A 25869-nucleotide genomic window follows, 5' to 3' on the forward strand; every position below is an offset into this window, starting at 1 on the left:
TGGGGACATGTCCGAGGTAAATGGCAATAAGGATACCGCCTGTTGTCTTCCTGACAGGTAGGATTGCAACCATTTTAAAGCCTGTCCTTTTACCCCTATGTCTTCCAGTCTCTCAACCAATACTACACGGTTGACCGTATCAAATGCGGCAGACATATCCAGTAGTACCAGGAAAGATGAAACCCCATTGTCAACACGCATTCGCAGGTTATCCATTACCGTTACCAGTGTGGTCTCAGTCCCATGTCCCGGGCGGAAGCCAAACTGATCCCTATCCAGCAGTAAGTTATCTTCTAGATAGCAAGAGAGACTTTTACTGACTACCTTTTCAAGGATTTTGACCGGGTAGGGCAGTAAGGAGATTAGTCTGAAACTCGCTGGGTCGGAAGGGTCCAGGGATGATTTTTTAAGTAGTGGAGTTACAATAGCTTGCTTCCAAGCTTCTGTGTTAGTGTTCGTATCGTCCATGCTATCCATGGTTGTTTACCTGCCCAGATCAATGTTATTAATAGGGAATTAAGCGATTTAAAGAACCCCTTTGTAAGGGTAATTGGAACCGTATTGAATAGATAGAGAAATTTTGGCAAGATTATCATTTTCGTGATGGCAATTCTATTGGCAAGGAAGAGTGGCAGGGTGACCATCTACGTACCTGTTCTTCCAATTGGGAAATCGTTCTACCATAGTTATATCGAACCACCACTTCAGGGTCCCTATGAATCCAAATTCCCGGATATTTCACTGGGTCACTGTGCCACACCAGGGGGAACTCCAGCTTGCAGGGTGTTGTGCAGGTAGTGAAGGGCACCAAAAAGGATTTTGTCCAGTTTATGCTGAGGCCCGACAACCGCTTAAAACAGATATATTCCAGAATGATCGGTTCCAGGTATAGTTCTGGTTCCCGAACATAATCGACCATGTCGTCTGCATACATCGAGATCGCTAGGTTTTAAAAATAGCAATATGTATGTACATAAGCGGCGTTCATTTGTGTTCTCAGTGCCCCTTGATGTAAACAGAACGAATATCGCTAAAACTCTGACTATGTTGTCTCCCTAGCATAGACCCATGCACACACGTACGCGACAGCCATTTTTAGGTACCATGGTCTCCCTGTTCAGGATCGCTCATCAGCGCCCTTCCCTGACCCTGCGAGCACCCCCCCCGTGTACCCTGACTGCCCCCGCTCTCTCATGACCAAGTCATGAGCCCTCCCCTCCCGCATGACTCTGTCCCTAAAGAATCGCACCCTGCGCCTGACCAACACCTCCTTCCCGCCCTTGAATACCCCTCTTGTGATCAACCCTTCCACAGCATTCGACTGTCCACACTGACCCTCCCTTTCATGAATATCTCTCCTTTGATGACCTCTTCCTCTGAGCCTGAATGTTTGCACGGACCACTGGTCATCCCTTAGCCTGAGGATACGGTTTATTGCCCACTACTCTATGCACTCGTCTCTCTCGGAAGAAGCTACTATTGATCACGGCCACCCCACCCCCTGAGACTCGACCAGACACACACATTCCAATGGAAATCAGCAGAACACTCAGTTGCGTGACAGCCCCTCCTCTTGCATGGAGGATAAGGGCCCGTACTGTAGCCACGTGTTGAAATACCTTCATACTATACAATGTATTGATTGTAATATAGGATGCCTGTGTGTCACGAACCTGTGTATAAAAGGCGAAACCTCAGAGAACTTGTTAGAGCACCTCCCGAAGACACTATGCGAGTGTCCCAAAGGACAGGCTCTCCTCATGAGTAATAAACCCTGTTCTTGTTTTCCTACTTCCAGTGCCCGTCTCTTTATTTGGTAACTATTCAAGAAGGAAACGAAGAGTCGCCCTGCGCCAGCAGCCTGGGCATCCGGGGCGTTATGGGCTGACTTTTCGACATAGGGGCCAGAGTCTAAAACGTAGTGCAGCTGCCGCATGTTGCTGGCTTGTAATGCACATCATAGGTTCTGCGATAGGGTATAGAGGATCGGGACAGTGGGCAGCCTTGTCTCGTACTTCTGTGTATAGGTATTGCCCCAAATATAATCCCATTCATCCTGATTTGAGCCTCAGGGGCGGTATATAATAAGCGGACCCAGCTGAGAAAGTCAGGTGGCACCCCCATCCGGAGTAAGATAATGAACATGAAGGACCATTCTACTGAATCAAATGCTTTCACGGCGTCTAGCAAGACTGCTGCAGCTTTCAAAGAGGGGTCAAGCTGATGAAATAGTGTGTATATTCTGCGTTGTTGAGCAAGTAGGGATGAAGCCAGACTGATCTGGTAGGATCACGTTGGTAAGCAGTGGTTGCAGTTTGGTCGCTTATATTTTGGCCAGTATTTTCGTGATTGTGTTAATTAACAACAGCGGCCGATAGGAGCATGTGTGCAGGGGCTTGTCAGGCTTTAGAATGGTTATCAAAGGGGCCTCCCTAAGTGACAGGGGAGCACTTGCTTGTCGTAAGCCTCTTCAAACATCCTAAGCAAGTTTGCCTGACAAGCCACCTAGGCCCGGGGTTTAGGCAGCATACTGATTACTTCCTTAATTTCCTCCACTGTGACTGGATGCGTCAAGTATTCTCTTCGGTCCTTTGATAGCCACGCCAGTGCGATATCTTCCAGATAACCTAATCTCTCGGCCTCTACCGCTACTTCACGAGAACTGTATATTTGGGCGTAAAAAGCAGAGAATTCCGCGCAAATGTAGAGGGTGTCGTAGTAAGATGTTCCATTGGGCCCATCTATCTTGGTCATATGTGACTGCACCCACGGAGCTCCCTACGACCTGGCCAAATGGCGCCCAGGTCTGCCAGCTGCTCCCTACGAACGCGCCACTTGCCTGCGGGACAGATGGTGCAATTCCTGCTCTGCCATAGTCTCATACTTGGAGATTTGCTCTCTTATGAGTGCCAGGGTGCTTGCCTTTGGGTCGCCCTCATACTCCTGCTCCAGCTTCTGCAAGTTGTTCTCCAGTTTCTTTAACTGAGTGCGGATATCCTATAAAATCCCTGTTTGCGTACCCATGCATACCTTCTAGAATGGTGGCTTTGAATGCTTCCCAAAGGACCCCGGCGCAATCCACTGAATCTGTATTTATGGCTAAGTATTCCACTAAAGCTTTCCTCACGCTGCCCCAGAAAACTGGGTGTAAGAGCTCAGTTGGGTGAAGGCGCCACTGGAACTGTCGAGGGGCGTGCGTTGGGATAGACAGCACTATTAGCACCGGTGCGTGATAGGATAGTATTTTGGGCAGGTGGTGTATATCTTGCATCCAAGTGTTCACCTCCCTTGTCCCTAGCCAGTAATCCAAGCGGGACCAGGAACCTTGGACCGAGGAGATATAGGTACTCTCCCTCTCACTCGGATGTCTGAGTCTCCAAATGTTAATGAGGCCAAAGTCCTCCATTTCCTTACGCATTAGCTGCACCAACTGTTTCCCTCTCAATTCCCCTCAAGCTGATCGGTCCACGATAAGGTCCATGTCTAGGTTCAGGTCCCCTTCCCATATTGTCACTGAGGGCCACAATGCCCTTAGCTGACGCCAAATGTGCAAATAGAACATCTGGGTCATCCACATTGGGAGCATAGGTATTACTGATGGTCAACGTTGTGCCACATATTATGCCCTGTGCTATCCCATACCGGCTGTGTTCGTCATTCTCCGAGTATGTTATCTCTAATGTGATTCTTTTTTGATCAATAGCATGACCTCCCTTGCATAGTTAGAGGAAGAAGTAGCCACTCTGTATCCCACCTACCTAGCTCCCACCATCTCCACAGCCCTGCCCCTCAGGTGCGACTCCTGAAACAGCGCTATGTGCACCTTATGCCTATGCAGATAGGCTAGAACTTGTCTAATCTTTTTTGGATTATTGAGCCCCAGTACGTTCCATGTTATCATATGTAATGGTTCAGATCATGGTGTTTTAACCGTCTACTTTATCTGCACGTGTGTGTGTGTCCATCCTGGGCATGTCATCACATCTGGCACTATCCGTGATTTATACATGTGTAGGCATATAATACAAAGCAAACAAACCCCCCACCCCCCTCCTACTTCAGCATCCCAACTTTGCTAAAGGAATCTTCGTAGGTAACTGAACTTCCCCGATGCAGTATTTTAAGAGTCTATACCATAATCAAGATGTAAGTCCCATGTGGAACGTAACTCGAGCGGGGATCACCCAAGAGTGTGTGTGTGTGTGTGTGTGAGGGGGGGGCAGCTAGTCACCTGGTTAACCTCTTGGTGCGCTGAGGCGACCGGGGAGCTGATTCGCCGCTATTTCTGCGTGAAACCAACAGACGAGTAGGCTGGGCCGATAGGCCATGTGCACGGTCCATGGTGGTTCACCTGCCTCAGTGCCCTCATCAGTGTCTCTTGCTTCATCGCAGTAGTGCCACGTCTGTTCAATATAGTATTTACACATTGTTCGGACCCAGCCCGGGCGGCCACTATTCCAGCAGGGTCTTGTAGTCAGTACAATTATCTCTACATGGTCAGTGATTGGCTGCCGCCCCTCCCTATGACCACACCAACCCCCGGACACAAGGACATTAAACATGGTTATCTTTGGAAGGCGGGGGGTCGCAGGACCCCCCGGCCGTATTTATTAAGATATAAACAATAAAAAATGTAATTGTACGATAGGCAGTTTATACAAAATTCAGCAGGACATTAGATACATGATTGTCAACAAGTGTGAGAGACTATCCTTAACAAAAACTCTAATACAGATTATTTCCTAACCGAATCTAACATCCTCATCTGAAATTTAGTATACTAACATTTCTGGCCATATGGCAAGGTCGCTAACCGGTGTCAGGTCCTACTAGCTGCGCCTCACCACAAGATGTGCGCATGCGCAGCCGGGCCAGTTAATTACCCGGTCCACGCCGTGAACTCCATTTACCCACTTAAGGAGGGCCCTTACTCAGCGCCATTTGTTGATAAGTATGCGCGCGCGGGGTGGCTACCAGCCTAAGGAAAGCGTGACTCCTCCAACCCGCGCCCCTTTGAAGCACCAATTACCTTGCCCCTGAAGTTCTAGGAAGGGCCAATGGCCCCTCCCCCTGGGCGGGAACCTCCATTGGATGATGCCCCCCCCCTCAGACCTTAAAGATGACCTCCCAGTCAAGGAGCCACCTGCTGAGGAGTCCTGTCATAACATGCTTATTCCTCCTGGTCCTAGGAGGGCTGCCGTGAACCCGTGATCTGCTTCACATACTCCATCGCCGCTTTACGAGGGGTGCTCATCTTTTGTGGTCCCTTGTAGATAATCCTGAGTTTGGCTGGATATAGCATAGCATACTTGATGCCCTCGTTTTGCAGTTTCGGTTTTACTTGAAGGTATTCCCTGTGAGCGGCCTGCACCGACGCTGTAAAATGCTGAAAAAAGGAGAGGGTACGTCTCAGACTGTTCAGCCATTCGCATGATATTCTGGAAGTGAAACAGCCAGATATTTCATAATTTGTTGTGCTATTTTAGGCGCAACTTAAATGTTCAGTAGTAGTTTAACTTAATACCATCTGAAGTATATGTATAAATAGCAGTGAGTGATAGACAGAAACCTTCCACCAAGTGACGGAAGCAACTAAGTGGAATATAATGTAATATGAAGGCAGTAGTATTGGCATGCATATTAATATATACTTATTGTTCTTTATTTGGAGGTTACGTTTTGCAGTGGCAATTCATCAAACATATCACATATTTGTCATTGTGCAAATAACTCATCCTGACATTTAAAATCAGATGACATTCTGGATCACTAATTCTCTGTTCATTTTGGGCTTCTCTTTATTAGTCTTGGTTTTTCAAAGAATTACCATTGGTATACAGAAATCATAAAAAGAAAATGTTTGATTAGACTGTATGTACAAGTGCTTCACTTGCAAGAATGAGCTTGGTGACAAGTGGCCTGACTTGTATACTGGCGGAGAGGGTAGTCCATCACAACAAAGTTCCCTCCCCACCAATATAGTGGTTTATCCTCCAAATTTAATTACGGGTGGACAATAAGTTTTGCCACAACTGAAACTGCTCCATCTCCACTGTTGCCAAACTTCCTCGATGGCCCAACTGAGTAATGGCTGTTAGAGAAATGGCTAAATGTCCCACCCAATCATGATAAGTGGACATATAGTAATTTTTTATTATTACTGTCTGTCACCGCTAGGCAAACCCTGGCGGTGAGGGACAGTTAAAAGCAAGTAATGACTTCCATGGCGAGGGGAGCATTACTTTTTGTATTTTCAAAAAGAAAATCACGTTTCTGGATTTTCTTTTTGAAATTAAAAAAAAGGAAACTGTTTGGTACAGGGCTGTGTAATGATGACGCAGCCTTTCACCAAACCGCGATATGCATTCGGCAGTTCCATTCTAAAGGACCATCTGCTTGGCTGTCATTTCTAAATTTTATGGGTGGCCCTCCGCTATGGGGAGAGAGTAATTCTGCATTTAAATCGGACCCAAAGACTTTCTGAACACTTTCCTCCCAGTTCTACAAAGATTATTTACTTTTATGAAGTTCATTTCAAATTGTGCTTGTTATGTTTTTTGTGACCAAGATAAAAGTCTGCCCGCCCAATTTAAAAGCAGGCGTCCAGATTTTCATTCTGAAAAAAACAATTTGGGCACTTTGCCATCATCTCGAAAGATCCCTGCACCAGACTTTAGATGGCATTGACAGGAACCTCCTTAACAGCAATCCCTGCCAACTCTTTCAAAATGACTGCCAGCTTTCCTGTCATTTCTAGATTAGGTGGGCGACACCTCCGTCATGGCAACTGATTAATTTACTCCATCTCCCTGATGGAGAAACTGGCCGCCCGTCTATTTATAAATTAGGCCCCCAGTGTAGTGATACAGAGCCTCTTGCCAGTCAGTCTAAATAATAAAAAGCATTGGCAATACCAACAGTTATGGCAGTAAGTCAGCGGTGTTTATTACTTTGAAACTTTTACTGCAAGCTGCACATTAAAAAAAAATAACAAAAAACAGGCATCTAAAAGTGATTTAATTATATATATATTCACTGAAAAAACCATAGTTTTCACACCAGTTATAGTTAGGTGGAAATTTTACTCGCATAAAACCATTGAAATTCCCACGTTATAGTTAGTTGGACTCACTATAACTTGCGCGTGCAATGCACTGCTGATGACGTCAAATATTACATCACTCATGACATGGTCAGTGACATCACTGATGACATCTCAAATGACATCACTGATGACAACATCCTTGTGACAAAGTGGCAGACCTCCTATCAGCATAAAATAACCTTTGACACACACATTCAAAAATAGAAAGTAACATTTTCTTAAAAAAGGAGAAACCAATACCAATTACAACAAGTTATTAGGTAATTCCAACATCTACATACACATCCACCCATTCACCAACAGTTCTATATAGTCACTCATGCATGTACTTACTCATCATATGTACTCATACACCTATACATCCTTTCACACACTAATACTCATCCATATAGTTACTCACACACAAATTCACACATGCAAATAAACTATCAAAAAACCATTTACTTGATTATACTGCTATATACACACCACTACACATACTTCTACAGAAACGGAAACATATTTACTCTCTTAAACAATCAATTATAAAAACACATACTCACTAACCCACCCATACACACAATCATCCACCCATACAGTCTTGCACACATGCTGTCTTCAAAATACATACAAATAGTGAGTCACTCATTCATGCATCTGTGCTCGAAGTAATATCCCCCACCGAACCATACAGACACTGATACTCAAAAAAACAACTAATAACCCATATACACACTCATGTAGCTACTCACCAACCCATGCAGCGACTTATACACAAAGTGAGACACAGATACAGATATTTAAATATTTAAACATTACTCGCTAATATATGTATTCACTAAGATACATTTAATAAGTCAGTTAACCAATCAATTTTACACAAAAAAATCCATTTAGACATTTATTTACCCATTTATTCTTCCATCAACCTTTAGATATACATATATAAAAAATATTTATTTTTCAGAAAGATACATTCACTGGATGATGTCATCAGTGATGTCATTTGAGATGTCATCAGTGATGTCACTGACCATGTCATGAGTGTCACGAGTTATAGTTAGCTGGAAATTTTACTTGCATAAAACCATTGAAATTCCCACGTTATAGTTAGTTGGACTCACTATAACTTGCGCGTGCAATGCACTGCTGATGACGTCACATATTACATCACTCATGACATGGTCAGTGACATCACTCATGACATCACTGATGACACCATCATTGTGACAGAGTGACAGACCTCCTTTCACTGTAATGTAACCCTTGAAACACATATTCAAAAATAGAAACTAAAATTTTCAAAAAAATGGAGATACCCATACCAGTTATAACAACCAATTCAATAATTCCACCATCTACATACACATCCACTCATTTACCAACGGTTCTATATACTCACTCATACATATACTCACTCATCATATGTAGTGATACACCTATACATCCTGTTACACACCGACAGTCATCCAAAAGTTACTCACACACATACTCACACATGCAAATAAACTATTGAACATCCATTTATTTGCATATAGAGCTATACACAGACTATCATTTTACTTCTAAGGAAATTTACACATATTTATTCTCTTAAACAATCACTTATAGAAACACATACTTATTTAAACAGGAACTCTTAAAATCCTTCACTCTCACATATACTCACTTATATACATCAATATTCACATATACTAGATTAAAACATATGTAGTAACTGATAAAGACACTAGTGAGATAGTCATTCACTCACTAACACACACATATACACACTCATCCACCCATACAGTCCTGCACATATGCTGTCTTCAAAACACATACAAAGAGAGAGTCAGTCATTCATGCATCTATGTGCTAAGTAATACCCCCACCAAACCATACAAACACTCATACTGATACTAAGAAAAACATCTAATAACCCATATACATACACATGTACCTACTCACCAACCCATGCAGCCACTTATACAGAAAGTGAAACAATAATACATATATTTAAATATTTAAACATTACTCACTAATATTTATTTTTCAGAAAGACACACATTCACTGGATGGTGTCATCAGTGATGTCATGAGTGATGTCACTGACCATGTCATGAGTGATGTAATATGTGACGTCATCAGCAGTGCATTGCACGTGCAAGTTATAGTGAGTCCAACTAATTATAACGTGGGAATTTCAATGGTTTTATGCGAGTAAAATTTCCAGCTAACTATAACTGGGGTGAAACCTATGGGTTTTTCAGTGAATTTCATAGGTTTTTAATAGCAAATATCTATAGGTAAGAAAGTAATAATTTTTATAACAAATTTTAAATAGTGTAAATAATATTTTTTTTTTTTATTGTTTGCCTTGGTACGCGCCCGGAGCACTCCCGGGGCGCGTACCGGTAAACGCACGGGTAAGCGCAATGTTCCGGCGCGCCCCGGGGAGCGTCCCGAGAGCGCTATTCCCGCGAACGAAAACAACATCATGACATTTCGCGTAGTCGCGTGATGCGTCATATGACGCACTGCGTAAGCGCACCCGGAATCACACGATTGCGCAACGTCATGACGCGCTTACGCGCCGCGCCCCGGGGCGCGTAGCGTAAGCGCGTCGGGTCATGTGATCTGAAAATAACACTTTTCATTGGTGCAGATCAGTTTTGGTTTCCAAATGATGAAAGCTTGGATCATGTGACTTGAAAATAACACTTTTCATTGGTCCAGAACAGTTTTTTTCCCAAATGATGAAAACCCCACCTTTTTTCCTCACTCTGACTTTCATCTTTGTGAGAGGAAGACTTTTTTCTGCTTGTTCAGTCATGGCATCTGTAGTAGCTGCAGCTAGTGGACCCCCACCACCACCACAACCACCTAGGAAGGAAGGACCACCTGCACAGTTCCTTCCAAACCCAGAGGAAGAGGAAGAGGAGGTAGAGCCGAGGCAGTTCTTGCGTGAAGAGCCCCGCAAATCCCACCACATAGACAATTTTATATGGCAATTTTTTTCTTACCCTCGAGAGCAAAAAAAGGTCAATGCCCTGTACGTGACATGCCTCATTTGCAATGAAGTTCTGTCCCGAGGCACAAACAAAAAGTATAGTTTTGGAAACTATACTATGCACCGCCACATGCAGAGGTGGCATCCAATCAATTATAGCGTTGCTGAGGTGCGTCACCTCCAGGATAACCCACCAACTCCTGTGGCCAGTATATCGTCACAGGAAACTCTATCGGGACCAGAGGCGAGGGAGACGGTCCCAAATATTCAAAAGAATTTTGTGCACCTGAAGCTAGTGTGCATTTATTGTGGTGCACTAATTTCTTATGGGGAGAGGAGTATCATTTTAATTAATAGAGCATTTGAAAACCACAAGTGCTCAAAACACCCCAAGAAGTAATTTTTTATTTTTTTTGCTCCTGTTGAGCCCTTTCTATTGCCTGTTTTTCGTTGTTCCGCCCAAACAAAACAAAAAAATATATAAAATTGTTCAAAAAATACAACAAAAAAAATGTTCAGAAAAATAAAAAAATATATAAAACAACAAAAACAATTAAAAAAAGTTCTTTTCAGAACTACCTCCCATTTATAAAAAATTGCTAAAATGTTTAGCACTCTGGCAATCTTTTTTTTTTTTTTATTCGCTCCCCGGTACGCTCCCCGGTGCGCGTACCGGGCGCTCCCCCCCGCAAAAATCGAAAAAAACTAATTTTTTTTTTTTTACCCGAGGGACGCTTTTATGGCCCCCACATCAAACCTAGAGGGTCAGGGGGGGCGTACCCTGCCCCCTTTTCATTATTTTCCCTTTTGTTTTTACCACCTCTTGTGTCTCGATCCTACCGAGACACAAGATGGCGGCCGCTGCGAACTGTTTCGAATGTTTACAGACACCCGAGAGCCAATCAGCTTCCCGTGCGCAGGTCACGTGGCGCGCCCGGAGCGCTCCCCAGTACGCGCACCAGGGCGCGCTTACAGATATTTGTTTTTTTTAACCTAAATTATTCAAAATCCTCTGGACCACATATCTTGAGACATAGCAAAGGCACATCGGGCTACCAGTCCCTACAATTTTGCCAAGTTTGGTGAAAATCCATTCAGCCGTTCGAGCTAAAAGTGCGACAGACCGCCCTATGGAAATTAACATGGGGAAAACACGTTTTGGGACCCCCCTTTTATCTCGGCCCCCGCTTGACGAATCCCCCCCAAACTTTCATGGAAGGAGCGGAGCGCCACGAGGCAAAGTTGCTGAAAATTCAGGCCGATTCCTCAACCGGCGCCAAAGTTATTCCAAATAGAATGTTGCGATTTCCCTATGGAAATCAATCCTAACTATAACTACCTACTGGCGACCGCCAGTAGGTAATATATATATACATGCACACAATATGTTTGTGTGGAACAGTGAAAAATGACGACTGCAAAAATGGACCGAAACAACTTATGAAATTAAAGTAGATATTAGCCCTAGAGCCCCAGTAGTGAAGTGGACTACGTTTTAGGGAGCTGTACACAAGCAAAATGCCATTAGTGAAAAGATCCAGTGGCTGAAGTGAAGGACACATTGACACGTGAATAATTTTTGAACATAACATTGGATGAAGAGGGCTAGCCAAAAGTCTATATACATTTTTTAATTATGATTTTCTTGGGAAAACATGAGCCTGGTGAGACAACTAAAGTAGTAGTATGGCCATCCAAAAAACGTTCATTGTAACTGCTTCGCAATTTTATATACTTAATGAATACGTTTTGTTTGGATGCTCTGAATAACCAGTAGTTATGCTGGCCTTAGGTGGGTCAAAACACACCGTTTGCCCATTACCTGAACAAACCCAAAAGCATCAGTTAAAGAGTATTTGAACTGTGTACATTTTCTATTTTGCAAACTGCTGGAAGAGCTTTATTTTCTCAAAGTGCTTATGTCTTCATGCTATTCCTTTTGTGGGATTGGTACTACTCAGGGACACCCCCAATACATAGGTCACATCCTTCTGCTCACCCCAACTCCCTGTAAGACTCGGGTATAGATTTCTTTTCTTATTGTTGGTTTAGCCTTAAATGTTAAACCTTATCTTGCAATGTAACATTTAGAAGTATTGGACAAACTAAAAAAATGGCATAGAGGTTGTATTTTACTGCCCTTCTATTACTTCTTTTCATAATTGAATTCAAGCATGTATATGAGTTGAAATGAGCAAATTAATATTCCTTCGTTTAAACTTATAGCTTGATATCTGTGTGGTAATATTGTAGTTTGTCTTCATGGAATATTGTAATACCTGATTTATAGCCTCCTTTTAGAAGTTAAGAAATCACGAATATTTTTCTTATTGTATTTGGTCATGTTTTTAGGACAGTGCTTCACACAGACTGACCTAAGTGTGCCCCCTGTTGTGATGCCACCACATTGTGACAGTTCGTGTTGGTGCTCTCCTAACCTCTGCATCACATGCATTTGTGTTAACAATGAATCTGTTTGTACTGATCAGTGTTTGTTTTCAGGAGGACGCTCTGAATATTTCTGACCTAACATTAATTCATGCGGAATTGGATATTCCTATTCCAGACCCTCCTCCAAAAGATGAGGTGAGCAAACATAAGCGATCATCCCTTGTGCAGTATGTCTAATGTATACATACCTACCTCGATAGATCGCTGACAGTCTCTTATTACCTATTTCCATCTAGGGATCCACTAAGATGGAAACGGATAAGGACGAGAAGAAAGAGAGTAAGAGGTTACATTTCTTCTTGGTAGCATTTGTAACATAAAGCAGGGACCCTTGCGAGGCCTTTGGTTGTTTATGGCTTAAAACAAAGCACAGTATTATGCACATCTTTAAATCCTAGCCATAATTATAATTTGGTTTTTGCATTGTTTTCTCTGCTTGTCGGTAAATAAAGGTAAGTTGCTCAGAGAGGGAACTCTCTTTGGTGCCTATGGCTTATTTTTAAGGAATCCTTTTCCCCACCTTGGACGCCCACGACTTAGCAGGCATAAATATTCTACCGAGGGGGTTTCCAGATCACTTCTCGATAATGCTATGCTTTTGAGTCAACAGCGAAATGCCACATAGCATGTGAAGATTAAATGCATGGTAGCTGACACACAATGGTTTCAATGCATTCCAAAGACTGGATGCAGACACCTTTTTTGCACTTAATACCAATTTGATACAAACTGCAGCCACCCTGTGGGAGCCTTCAAGGTCGCGATTAGGCATAGATCTTGACTTGTGTTTAAGAGCAGAAGAGGCTCAGGGACGCCACCATCGTAGAGTTGGAGATAGAAATTGCCCAGCCCGATCACATGATCTAAAGATAAGGGCAGACCGACCAAATAGCGTAAGCAAAGTTAAAACATGCACAACTGCATAACTTTTTCATGGGCCTGGCCACAATGTTTGGATGGCTTCGCAGGGATGAACGTGAAACAGGTGATATACCAGGCAAACTACTTCACTGGCTGGCTACTAAGAAACAGTCCCCCACGCTCATTCCTAACCTGAAGCCCCAGGGTGTTATGATATGACAACAGCGAAAGACCATCCTGAAACATTTACAACTTCCTATAGAACGTTAAACGCTCTGTTCCCTCCACAAATCAGGCAAGCAAATCCCCTACTCACAGATCTACACAAGCAACAATTACAACCAAAGGAACAAGAGACTGAAGGCGCCAACTTCTGAGGAAGAGGTCGGGGCTACAATCTGAGACCTAAATTCTGAGAAAACTTTCTCTTTAACTGGTTCCTGGTAGAATTCGAAAATCAATTTGCCTCAGTAGTGGCCCCCCACTTGCTGTTGTTCCTCACCAAACGTGGGATACCACTCCACACCCGGTCTCTTACAGACCTATATATTTGTTCACAATATTGGTCAAGCTTTTTGTAGATCTGCTTGAACGAGTTGTACATACTCTGTTCCACCAGGATCAGAACTTCATGCCAGGACGAGACACCCAATGCTGCATCATGCAAGTGCCTACAACTGACGCTGAACAAATATTAGACTGCAGAAGGCCCTGTACCTGTACTTGATTTCAAATTTTTTTTTTTATTCGATTGACTTTGTACCCAAGTTGGCACACCTCTGGGCCACATGTAAGTAAGTCCCTTGTAAAAGGTACCCCTGGTACCAAGGGCCTTGTGACCAAAGAGGGATTCTGAGGACTGCAGCATGCATTATACCACCTCAGAGACCCCTCACCTTAACACACCTACAGACAGTGCCATGGCAGGCTGCTTGTTTTGGTGCAGACCAAACTGAAGAGTCAACATGGCACACATCACTTTGTGCAATGCCCACCAACACTGCCTGTGGCGGGAGGAGCTATGCTAGCAACCAAGATGGCCGCGTAAGCTCCCGGCTCTGCCGACCTCCGCCAGTAGCTCGTAAATCCTGGTATTTATCCTGAATTTGCACCAGACTCCCGGGTGACTGAGGTGTTCCTGAATCTAAAGGTGCAATCCCGAGATTTCCATCTTCTCGAATGATGAAGATATGCCGTGTTTTTATTCTCGGCCTAACCCAGCGTTGAAGCCGGGGCCTCGATTTCTAACCCATCCGGGCTGGAGTTGAACAACATCGTCCGCGGGTCTCCCGAAGTGGAGAATATTCTGACTGACTTGGATGGTGAGACTGTGGTCGGTTTATTCCGAAGATACAGCGGCGTGCCGCGCCGGTCGCTGTGGTCGGGGGTCCGTTGCCCTGAGGCTCTGCTAGGCTCCCGGGTTCGACGGGCTTGGATCCTCGCCGGCGGCGAAGGTGTCGATATCGCAAAATTGAGAGCGCCCTCTGTTGCCATCGGCCCCACCTGTGCCTGATACCCCGGAGTAGTCGACCTCCGGGGTTCAAGACCTGATCTGTCGCTTTGCGAGAGGGGATGGAGCGGGTGGGATATATGCCGTCGCTGCGGAGCGTAATGGCCGCTATTGGGGCACTCCACTTGCAGGTCACCGCCATCATCCAGAAAATGGTCGTAACAGGCGACAATATCTGCCTGAGACCGGACTACGACCCCTCGATAAGTTTGAAACAAGCTGTGTTACCCACGGAGCAGGTTAAGCCTGAGACTGAGGGCCCCGTGCGGAAGCCAGATTTGGTGTTTTCTGTCGGCTTCCAAATACCAGCTAGCGAGCCTGGGACTACCATAAGCTCATCATGCGTAAGATTGACACCGCCCAAGATGGACATAGACGATCTTATACTCCATAATAAGTTCCTCAGTGACTATCGGAGTGATTCATTATCCTTTTCCGCCCAGTTGGCTCAATCACGTACTTGTGTCTTCTCTTTGGTGGACAGTTATCTCCGTCCGACTTGTGGACTTCGAGTACTAATATCCTGGTTTCGATCCTACCGTACTGACTTTCACTTTTTGGAACATTTGGATACTTCTATTGAGATGGCGGTTCGAGCGGAGAGGGCTCGCATGAAAAATCAGAGTGCCCAGGGTTGAATTCGACTGTCTGGGTTTGATAAAATGGCTTCATTTGCTACGGGACTTGTAACCTATAATGATGTGGGAGTCGGGTGGTTTTCACAAACTCCCCCGGTTGGCTTGTAATTGTAGCTTTAAATTGTCTTGATTACATTTAGGGGTGGGTTGCTTCTGGCGGGGAGTAAGGGAGACCGGGGGCCTGTCTGATATCTCCCCCTCCACTCTTTTCCTTCTTTTAGGTTTAGTTCTTGGGCGACAGGCACGCTGCTAGTGGGGTTAGGCCGTAGCCATTGCAGGGGTGCAGGGTGGGGGGTTTGAGGTTTTTTTTTTATTTTGTCTTCGTTTAGTTCTATGGCCTTTGTTCTTTTGCCTTTTTTCTCCTTTTTACGAGAGGTGGGTTGTCTATCCTGAATCGAATTTTCTCTCTTATCTGGGTGTCTACTCTGGTCTTAAATATCCTGAATCGTGGGTGGGCGGGTCCTGCAGACTGATGCTTACCTGAGGTTGTTGATTATTCTGTCTCTCCTTTCTCATATGCTTGTCGACGTTGGCGTCTCATACTCCTGTGTATTGATTTCTCTGCATTGGCCTATTCACCTACATACGGTTGTAATCTATTCTATTGTATGGCACCTGATATTTGTAATGTTTCCTCTTGTTTCTCTTCAATAAAAAGACTTAAAAAAAAAACACTGCCTGTGGCATTGGTAATCACCCTTTTAGCAGGCCTTACAGTCCAAAATGAAGGGTGCATCATCCCAGGTGAGGGTATAGCCACAGGAGCAATATGCCCACACAGTGTGTGTGATATTCACAGTCATTGTAAGTACAGTGGAGCGATTTTGAGTGCATGGGCTGGGAGTTATTCTACCCGAACTCCACAGCTCCATGATGGCTTTACTGAAACGTGGGAAGTTTGGTATCAAACTTCCCAGCACATTAAAACCACAGTGATGCCAATGTGGGATTTAATGAAAAATGCACTCGGAGGGCATCTTAGGATGCCCCCTGAAACACGACCTACCCTGGTGTGGGTTCCGACTGGCTCCCAGCCTTCTGCCACCACCAGACCGATTTCTGGACCCCTCGGTAGAGAGCCTTCGCTCTCTGGCTCTGGAAACCAAGCACATCCTTGGCAGAGGTGTCAAGCCTCCTCCCCCTAGGATTGGCAGGGTCCACAAAGAGGGAGCTTCAAAGGCATGCCGTCTTTGTTAGCTACCCCAGCCTTTTGCTACTATCAGCAACTGCTCCCACCAGTTCGGACCCCCACTTTAAGCGCAAGAAGTAGTGGGAAAACTAGCCAGGAAGAGAGGTGAGCCCACCTTTCCCAACCCCACTGCTCAGGTGGAGGAGGCAAAGTGAAGGCCATCTCTCAGTCCCCGCCCTCTTGAAGATAAGGAGACTCCTCCAATCAGGAAGAGGCCTATGCCCCCACTCCCACTGGAGGCTGGCATACTATGAGGTGTAGACACCCCAGGGAAGGGACCTATTGGTCCCAACCGTGACAACCCTGCAACACCCCTAAGTGTAGTATTTAGGGGCACCCCTGAACCTTGCTTCTTCAGATTCGACCTGATGAGATGGACCGAAGAGCTGTGCTGTAGAAGAGTAGGACGACGACAACTGCTTTGCTTTCAGCCCTACCAGTCTGTCTCCTGCTCTGAAACCCCTGCAAGCTGAACCCGTTGTGTCCTACAGCCAGCAGCATCCAAGAACCCCGGGGACCTGCCCTGTCTTCCTAGAGAACTCTGATGTCCCCTAGACTCCTCACCACTTTGCACCCTACGCCCACAACCTTAGTTCGAGTGGCCCAACACCCCAGTGAGGTTCTCCCGGCGATCCTGACCTGTGTTCCAGTATTGGACGACCTCCACTGACTTTCTCCTCAACGTCTACAGCTTCCTCCTGAAGGGTCCCCCAAGCGGAAGCGGTGAGAAAAATCCTGACACGAAAGCCCGGAGTCCCGAGTTGCCCAACCGACAGTGTCCTGGTGTCCAGCAACACTTCAACTTCATCCTCCAGTCGTTGGTTTCCTTCGTCCAGTCTTCTGGCTCCAGCCTGCAGTCCTTTTCCTCAACTGACATCCTCCATAGGAAAGGATTGGGCTCCTGACCCCTTCTGAGCACCTTGCACCCTGCTGCCCCTGCGCCGCTGGTGGTGTGGATGTGGTGCTAACCTGGGACCCCCTTTGCCCTTCCCTTAACTCCAGGAGCTTGTCTCCCAAGATGGAGTGACCTGCCCATGAGCAGCCACCAGCCGAGGTGCCCCATTGGCTAACATTGGCACCCTAGTGCCGCAGGTGGTGCCCCTTGAGTACCAATCTGAACTTTGGTTCTAACCCCCACCCTTTCCAAAACTCCAATCCTTAAACAGTTTACTTACCTATAAACCTAACACTTCGTTTTTCACCATAGGATTGTATGGTGGGTTTTCTCAGAAAAATCTTTTAAGTGTTGAACTGTCTTGTACTGCAACAAAAGTAGCTTAGAGCCATTAAAAGAGTTACCCTTTTACTGATGTCCTGCGTTGCTTAGACTGTGTTAGGACTTTGTTTTATGCCAGACTAGAAAAGTAATCAGAGTAATTTCAAGTGTTTTTGAACAGTTTACAAATAGTTTTCTCAATATTCTCTGAATATTTCTACAAAACCAGTGTTCGCTGTATTTTGAAAAGTATCATTGTACGAAAAGTATACCTTACCTGCTACTGAGTAAATCTTGGTTCTAGAAATAAAACCACAAAATAACAACTTTTTGTACAAACCATTTGTCTGGATCCAGTATTTGAGTGTGTGACATCATTTGTTGCCTGAGTGTGTACAACAAATGATTAACTCTACCCTCTGATAAGCCTGACTGCCCAAACACAGTACCACAAGAGAGTAAGGTATTATCTACTTTAACCTCTGCTTTACCTTTGGGGATCCACTGGACTTGGTGCGCACTATACCTCAGTTTATTACAGTATATACAGAACCAGTTTCCTACATATGCTATTCTCCTTTTTCCCAGTTATATGAATATGAATGGGGTCAACAGAGGTAGCAGTAGACCCTGTGTGCTAGCACTGACTCAGCCTATGCTAACCCTAGTCCTAAGTCATGAAGGTAGCATGAAGAGAAAAGGAGGGCTCTCTGAGCCCCAGGCTTTGAGGAGCCAGCCCTGTCTGTTAAGGAAGGCGATGTAGGATGCCATAGAGTACATGATCTTGCTGCCACTAGCATTTTGTTATGTTGGTGTCCATGAATTGATATTTACCTCTACAGGTCACATTCCTAACTGATGTATCTTCCCTCTGCTTATCTTTATCTTGTCCTCCATAGCTCCCAAGTGTGGGTTCCTGAAGGGAAATGAGCAGGTCCTGAGCCTGCTGAATCGTGTAAAGCCGGAGGTGCGCATCCTAAAGGAGAAGTGCATTCTGGTAAGAAGACTTTATGTACATAGGGCAGCGATCTGGCTAGGAGAGCTTTCTCCTACCATGTATGGAAGGCACCCAAGAAAACAAGATTACATTCTGCAGGCTTAGCTTCAACCAGACAATGTGAAGTCTTTCCAGGGCAGAGTAAGCTTCTCATCATCAGGGTGGACTTGTGGCATGAAGAAAGTCCACATGACAAGGCGAGCTTCCTTCCTGCAGTGAGAACCCCCTTCTCCTTGACAAGGCAAACCTCTGCCAAGCTGTGGGAGAACTTTTCTATCAGAGTGTGCTTCCTACCAGGAGGAAGAGCTTCCTTTTGACCGAAAAAGGCAAGCTTGCTCCTAGCACTTCAGTGTCCTAAACCCCATGCAGTCAGAGGCTTTGCCCTGTCACTGCTACAGGACTCCAGCAGTGTGATCTAGTCCTTAGCAATCTATGAATACACTAAAAGGCTATTCTTATAGTCTGGGTTTTAAGTGGGATGAAAAAATTGGGCGGTGGGGCGGGGTCTCCCATAGGCGTGTGTACGATGTAATCAAGGGCGTAGCTTAAATCACTTAAGCTAAAAATCTGTGTTTAGCATAGTGTGCTGCCCCACTGGTATTTTGCTGCTTCTGTCCATTCATCCAGATATATAACACACCAAGTAACATTACACCTACAACAAGTGAGGACTATTGGCTTTGTCAATGGTTGTAAGTTGCATAAGATAGATAAGCAGCAACTATGACTTTGTTGCATATAATATTCAAAATGCTTTCGTTCTAGGGGGCGAGGTGTGGCTAATCCTAGAGCTGCCGACTTTCAGCTGAGAATGCAGGTTCGAGCTTCACGCGGCTCAACATCCTGTGATTCAAAACATGAATATGTCCTTGTGTAATTTAACTGGTGCTAATGTTTGCGCTATATAAAACTGAACAAGCATCTGCAGTGCAATAGGTCTTGCATTTAGGTGAGTTTGAGCTATTGACATTGTAAATGACAATTCCTTTTATTTATGTTTTGGTTTTTACCCTTATCGCTGCTATGCCTCCCCCCCTCCCTTTTTTTTTTTTTGATGAGCCTATTTTTGGCTATTTGGGGTAGTTTGCGCTTAGGCCCCTATAACTTTTTGACACATAAGGTATCCACACCAAATTTGCTTCCTTTTCTTCCAACATCATAGGGATTCTAAAGGTACCTAGGGTTTGTGGATTCCCCTGGACAGGGGACTCAGAAATGAGCCAAACTACAGCAAAATTTTGTTATGTTTTTGGGACATAATGGGGAAAAAAGTGCTGCAAATGAAAGCGTCTTGTTATTTCCCTGCAAATTGTACCAACAAAGGGTTTGTGGGACTTAAATCACCATTTTCCCAGCTTTCAGGTACTGACAGACTTTTGTCAAAAAAACAACATTTTTACATAGTTTTGGCATTTTACTGGGACATAGCCTATTTTTGCTATTTTTTGTGCTTTCAACCTACTTCCAGTTAATGATAGAAATGGGTGTGAAAGCAATAATGGATCATGGAAAGCTATTCATTTTAGAAAAGTAGACAAAATTCTGAATTCAGCAAGCGGTCATTTGTGTAGATCCTAGTTTTTCTTTATAGAAACTAACAGTTGAAAATAGGAAAAATTGAAAATGAGTTGAAAAACAGCCATTTGTGCCAACATTTTCACCTGTAACTTTTTCTAATTATGACAGATGTTTGAAAGCAATATACCGTTACATCCGCTGGTTGTGGGGATATATAGGACTTGTAGGTTCACCAAGAACCCGACGAACCCAGAGCCAGTAACTGAGCAGTGTCTTGCAATGATTTTTTATTATGTACTGGGTATATATCCATTCATTTGGGAAAATATATACAGTGAAAAATCAGGATGAAAGACACCTATGTATTTCTGAAATTGGAACAAAATATAGAGTTTAGAAACAGTAGCTATTTGCACATTTCCGAAATTGTGAGTACCCATTCTAGAATGAGAATTATAGGACATTTTTCAAAGTTACTAATTTTTTATACATTGTCTTTCATTTGTAAGGCAGAAATGCATCGAAAGTCAATAGGTAATAACAGTTGCTCTGCAATTCTTTGTTACCCTAAATTTCCCGATAAAAATGCTACCTCACTTGTGTGGGTAGGCCTAGTGCCCACGATAGGAAATGGTTCAAAACACAATGTGGACACACTTCATTTTCACGGTGAAAACTGACACTTTTTTTGCAAAGTGCCTAGCTGTAGATTTTGAACACTAAGTCTGCCGGCACCTAGGGAAACTTAGCAAACCTATACATTTGTGAAAACTAGACACCCAGGGGAATGCAGGATGGGGTGACTTGTCTGGCTCTCACCAGGTTGTTACCCAGAATCCCTTGCAAACCTCAAACTGTGTGAGACCGTTCTGGAATCTGCATGAATCCACAAATTTCCAACCACCAGTGTTCCCCCAGGTCTCCCTATAGAAATGGTACCTCATTCGTGTGGGTGGGTCAAGTACCCGCAACAGGCAAGGGCCCAAAACTTATTGAGCAGACATTAAAATTACCTATCACAAAACAACCTGGTTTTGCAAGGGGGAGGTCACCTGGGTTTTTGGCCCAGGGTTCGGCGGCCATCTTGAGAAACTACCAAACCCACACATTTTTGAAAACCAGCCACCCAGGGGAGTCCAGCGAGGTATGGCTTGCGTGGATCACCCTACTTTTTCCTACCCAGAATCCCCTGCAAACCTCAAGTCTGTAATTTTTGCGGGTAGTGTGGAGGCATTGGTATGCCCGTTTTGGGCAGCCCCCTCTCCTAATTTAAATTGCCATTTAAAAATCCCTGGTTTCTAGGGGGTAGAAAGAATGTAATTTTTGCAGGGGGTGTGGGGAATCGGCATGCCCGTTTTGGGCAGCCCCCAGCCCTAATTGAAATGCCCAGAAAAATCTCTGGTTTCTAGTGGGCTTTTGGCCCCCTGGGGGCAGATTGGGGATACTGCCCCTATCTGGAGGGGGGGGGGGGCAGAAAGACTGAATGTACCCAATTATGTATGGGAGGAGCAAAGGCCTTGCCCAAGGGGCCGCTCCCCCCTCCCTGGTGTGCTGTGGGTGAATCCCTGCTTGGGGATTGCCCGGCGATCCCCAAACAGGGAAACACTAGAGAGGAGTACCATTGGAAAGAGGAGATTCCCCCTTTCCAATGACACCTCTCCTCTCTTTCTACGTGCTGAGGGGGCTGAGATAGCCCCCTGAGCACGTAGAAAGCGAAACTGAAATGAGCCTTTTGGCTCATTTCAGTTTCAGTTTCACTGAAATGACATCAGCGTTACATTCTCGCTGATGGTCATTTCAGGAAACCAAGGGAGCAGCCACCGACTCTGTTGCGAGTGCTTGGATTCCCTGTGCCATGTGCAAGGATGACCAGGGGCCGCCAGATACACCTGAGCACTGGTGCGTCGGACGACCCCAGACGAAGGGGTTAAAACATAAATAAAAGGCATTGTCATTTACAATGCAATAGCTTAAACTCTCGCAAATGCAAGACTTATTGCATTCCAAATGCTTGAAGGCATCGCTGAGTTGCCCCCTTCTATCTCCCATGGCGCCCGAAGAGCTTCCCGTTTGCTATAAATTAAATAAGCAAGCCGTTGGTCACAGATGCACACAGGAGACCCTCCTGCAGTAAGAGAAACTCATAAAAATAAAAAAATAGTGCTTACAGACTAAAGAAGACTACCATGTAACAACCAAAGTAAAAGGACAGGTCCTCATGGGAGGTAGTAAGGAGAGACTAACAAACCTAATAACGAATCAGAAGCTATCATTTACTAAGGCCAATGACAAATATGGGTGGTGAGTGGGAGGGGCTTCAAGAACATATTCCAATACAGCATGGCTCATAGAGCAGCGCATGCGCTGCCCAGGCTCCTCCTAAAAATTAGTCTCTTTGAAGTTACATCAAAAGCAGTGACCGGAGGTTCTATTGCAGAGCTAAGCTCCGTCCCCCCCACACTGAAAATAAAAATCTCGAGTCTGGTAGGGACCCATATCAGCCCCTGCTTTTAAGAACCGACTGGGCCCACTTAAAGCCTTGCTTATAGTCCCAGGTCACATTGTAGAAAGAGTGTGAAGTGACCTGAAGACAATTAAAAACTCTTAGAAAGGTATTTTTCAACAAAATCTTTTATTTTTACAAAACAAAATCTTTTTTTGTGATATTTCAGTAGCATCTGCCATATAGTCAACAATGAAGAAGGTTATCCAGTCTTTTAAACCATGCCAAATGCATTTCGGACTTGGTGTCCTTCATCAGGGGAATATACAATGGTAAAAATATACACGCTCACTAACAGAAACATGGAATATGCATTCAATATATTAATACATGGAAAAACTGTGTTACAACTCAACAGTCGATCAGGCAAGATTTGTGCAGTAAGTAAATTATTGTGAAACTAATAAAGTTAAGGTATCAGACTCCAAAGGTACAATTATATGCCACCAACACAAGTGTGAGATTACGATGAGAGGTGAAGTTTTCAAATCACCGCAATTTGTGTTTACTGCCTTTGGTCAACTATGGTATCCGTCCCGAGTAGACTAATAACCAGGGCTTTAGGTGCTGAGCACCGGCAGTTTTTTTTAAAGGGGTCCTCGAAACGTGTCTTTATCGGGCTCTGTTTTGTGCCCTGGCACAGGCGGTCAGTTTTTTCCAGGCTGCAGTGACCGCAGGCACTTTGATGTTTACGGTGCTCACACTGCTCACTTCTCATTAGTGGAGAAGTTACGGCATGACGTCATGCCAGGTGAGCTGTGTAGGGGAAGGGAATTTCTTTATAGAGAGTCCTTTTCTTCTGTATTCCCCTTCTCTTTTTGAAACTTTGGAGCAGCAACATTATCGTGGCTTTAGTGGAAGTTTTTTCAATATTCTATACAAGCCCTAGTTGCTGTTTTTTTCTTTTATGCAACTAACAACCATTGACAAAGCCAATAGTTCTGACTTGTTGTAGGTATGATGTTACTTGTTATATGGTATATCTGGATGCAATGACAGAAACGGCAAAATACAAGTTGGGCGCCACCCTATGCTAAGTACAGACTTTAGCTTACGTGTTTTTAAGCCACGCCCTTAGTTGCATTGGCCTTCCCGCTTTGAGAGACCCCCAGTTTTTTCATCCCACTTAAAGCCCTGCTAATAACTGTTACTTCACTATGGGCCAGATGCATCAAAGGGTTTCGCCTATTCTATGTCTATGGGAAAATGTGTTCATGCATATGGCCCTATGTGCTCAGTCATGTAAATCATGCACACCGAGAGTGCAAACAGTTCTTAGATGCTACTAGTCAAAACTCACCGTTTGAACTGGTAACAGTTTAAACACCCTTGCATGCTCTAAAGAAACGCCGCGTATGGCTCCCGTATTTCAGAAAACAATCTTGTGGTGTAGTTTGCAACGATCTAAACCAAATTAAACTTAAGCCTGCTAGCACTAATTAGATTTAAATGTTAATGAAATTAAACTATGAAACCCAAAAATACAAAATAACTCTTTAAGTTCAACATAGCGAAACAAAAATGGCGGCCTGGGATTATAATGATAGTTATTATAGCATTCATAGTTCCTCTAGTGATCTTGGACAGAGGTCACACCAGCTCAGCATGTTTGAACATTTTCAATCGCAAACTATTGATCACGTGGGCTTGTGTTTGAAAACGACTAGTGGCTACTCTCCAGCAGTGCCATGGCCTTGTTCAGGACCCAACAGTGTGAGTTTTCCTAAAACAATATTAAGACTGAAGCAGCGTGAGCGTCTTCTCAGCAGCGCTCTAGCAGCCACTTCATCTCACCTCTAATTTACCTCCAGTAGGTACCACAACCCAGGCCAGACTGTGCGGCACCTTGCCACCTGAGATGTTGCAAGAGGGGTATCCGCTTCCGAGGCCTGACAACCTGTGATGAGTTTGTAACCTGATTCTGAATCATCAGTGCCTGCATATCGCCCTTTACGCTTGTAGGCAGGTGGTGAGCCAAGATCACACAGTCTGCTTAAACTGCAAGCACTCTTGTCAACTGTACCCTAACTAAAGTAAACACTTGGATTCGCGTTCGTTCGAGGGGTTCATGGTTCAGTTTAGATGAGGCATTATTCGCCACTCCATTATTGCTGTTCTTCGAACAGGGCAATATAGATACATTGTTTGACCCATTTAAGAGGTCGACAGGATTTTCTTGCTGCCGTGCCCACCTCTAAATCGGTTGACTGGGACAAGAAACTGCCTCTGCTTCCGTTCGTATCGCACAAAGTACAGCATCTAGGCTGTGTTGATATTCTTTTTCCTCTACTGCCAAATAATATACTTTTGATTTGTAACTGCCTACCTGTTGTGTGCGCTGGCTGCGGCGTGCCATGCTAAAATGCTGTTCCATTTTCAGTGTTTACCTTCTAATTAAAATCAGGTGGAGTTTGTTCAATGCGCTCAGGTGTTGAGAGTGCAAAGTGGGTATACGATTAAAAAATATAGCCCGATGGTTCGGTCATTACAATGCACAAAAGCAATCCAATAGTTTTATCAGAATTCTACTAGACTATGGACTCTTTAATCTCCATGAAGCATGTCTACAATACCTTAAACTTAAGATACTGACAATAGATCGTCTTCCAGTATTAGCGTCAGTGCTATAAGACTCGGCCAATGCCCAGGAAATCTATGAGTGCTTCCTCCACCAGTGTCCTGTCGAGTCTAGATGACTCCATCATTGTGACCAGCCACTCTCCCTAATTTCCCCAGGCACAGTATGTCCTCAGGGAGTGTCTCAAGGCACTGGCTGAGATCTGGGAGTGCTGTACGTCACCAGCAGTGTCAGTCTCTTCCAGCAGTGTGTTGTCCTGTCTTTATCACTCTGGCAGTGTGTGCTTCATCTAGCAGTCTCAGTCAAAACTAAAAGATGCAACTAGTTCCCATTCT

General features: G+C 44.5%; 1 protein-coding gene across 1 annotated transcript in view; it reads left to right on the top strand.

Annotated features, from left to right (window-relative positions):
- The window catches only part of PSME2 (proteasome activator subunit 2), a 184304-nt gene that overhangs the window by 51381 nt on the left and 107054 nt on the right, over positions 1-25869 (top strand). The window contains exons 4-6 of the mRNA XM_078644960.1: positions 12576-12659; positions 12761-12803; positions 18838-18935. Of these exons, the coding sequence (XP_078501086.1) occupies positions 12576-12659; positions 12761-12803; positions 18838-18935 (225 nt within the window). The remainder of the gene's footprint in view (positions 1-12575; positions 12660-12760; positions 12804-18837; positions 18936-25869) is intronic.

This window comes from Lissotriton helveticus, chromosome 5_1 (assembly GCF_964261635.1).
Source record: "Lissotriton helveticus chromosome 5_1, aLisHel1.1, whole genome shotgun sequence".
NCBI classification, from domain to species: domain Eukaryota; kingdom Metazoa; phylum Chordata; class Amphibia; order Caudata; family Salamandridae; genus Lissotriton; species Lissotriton helveticus.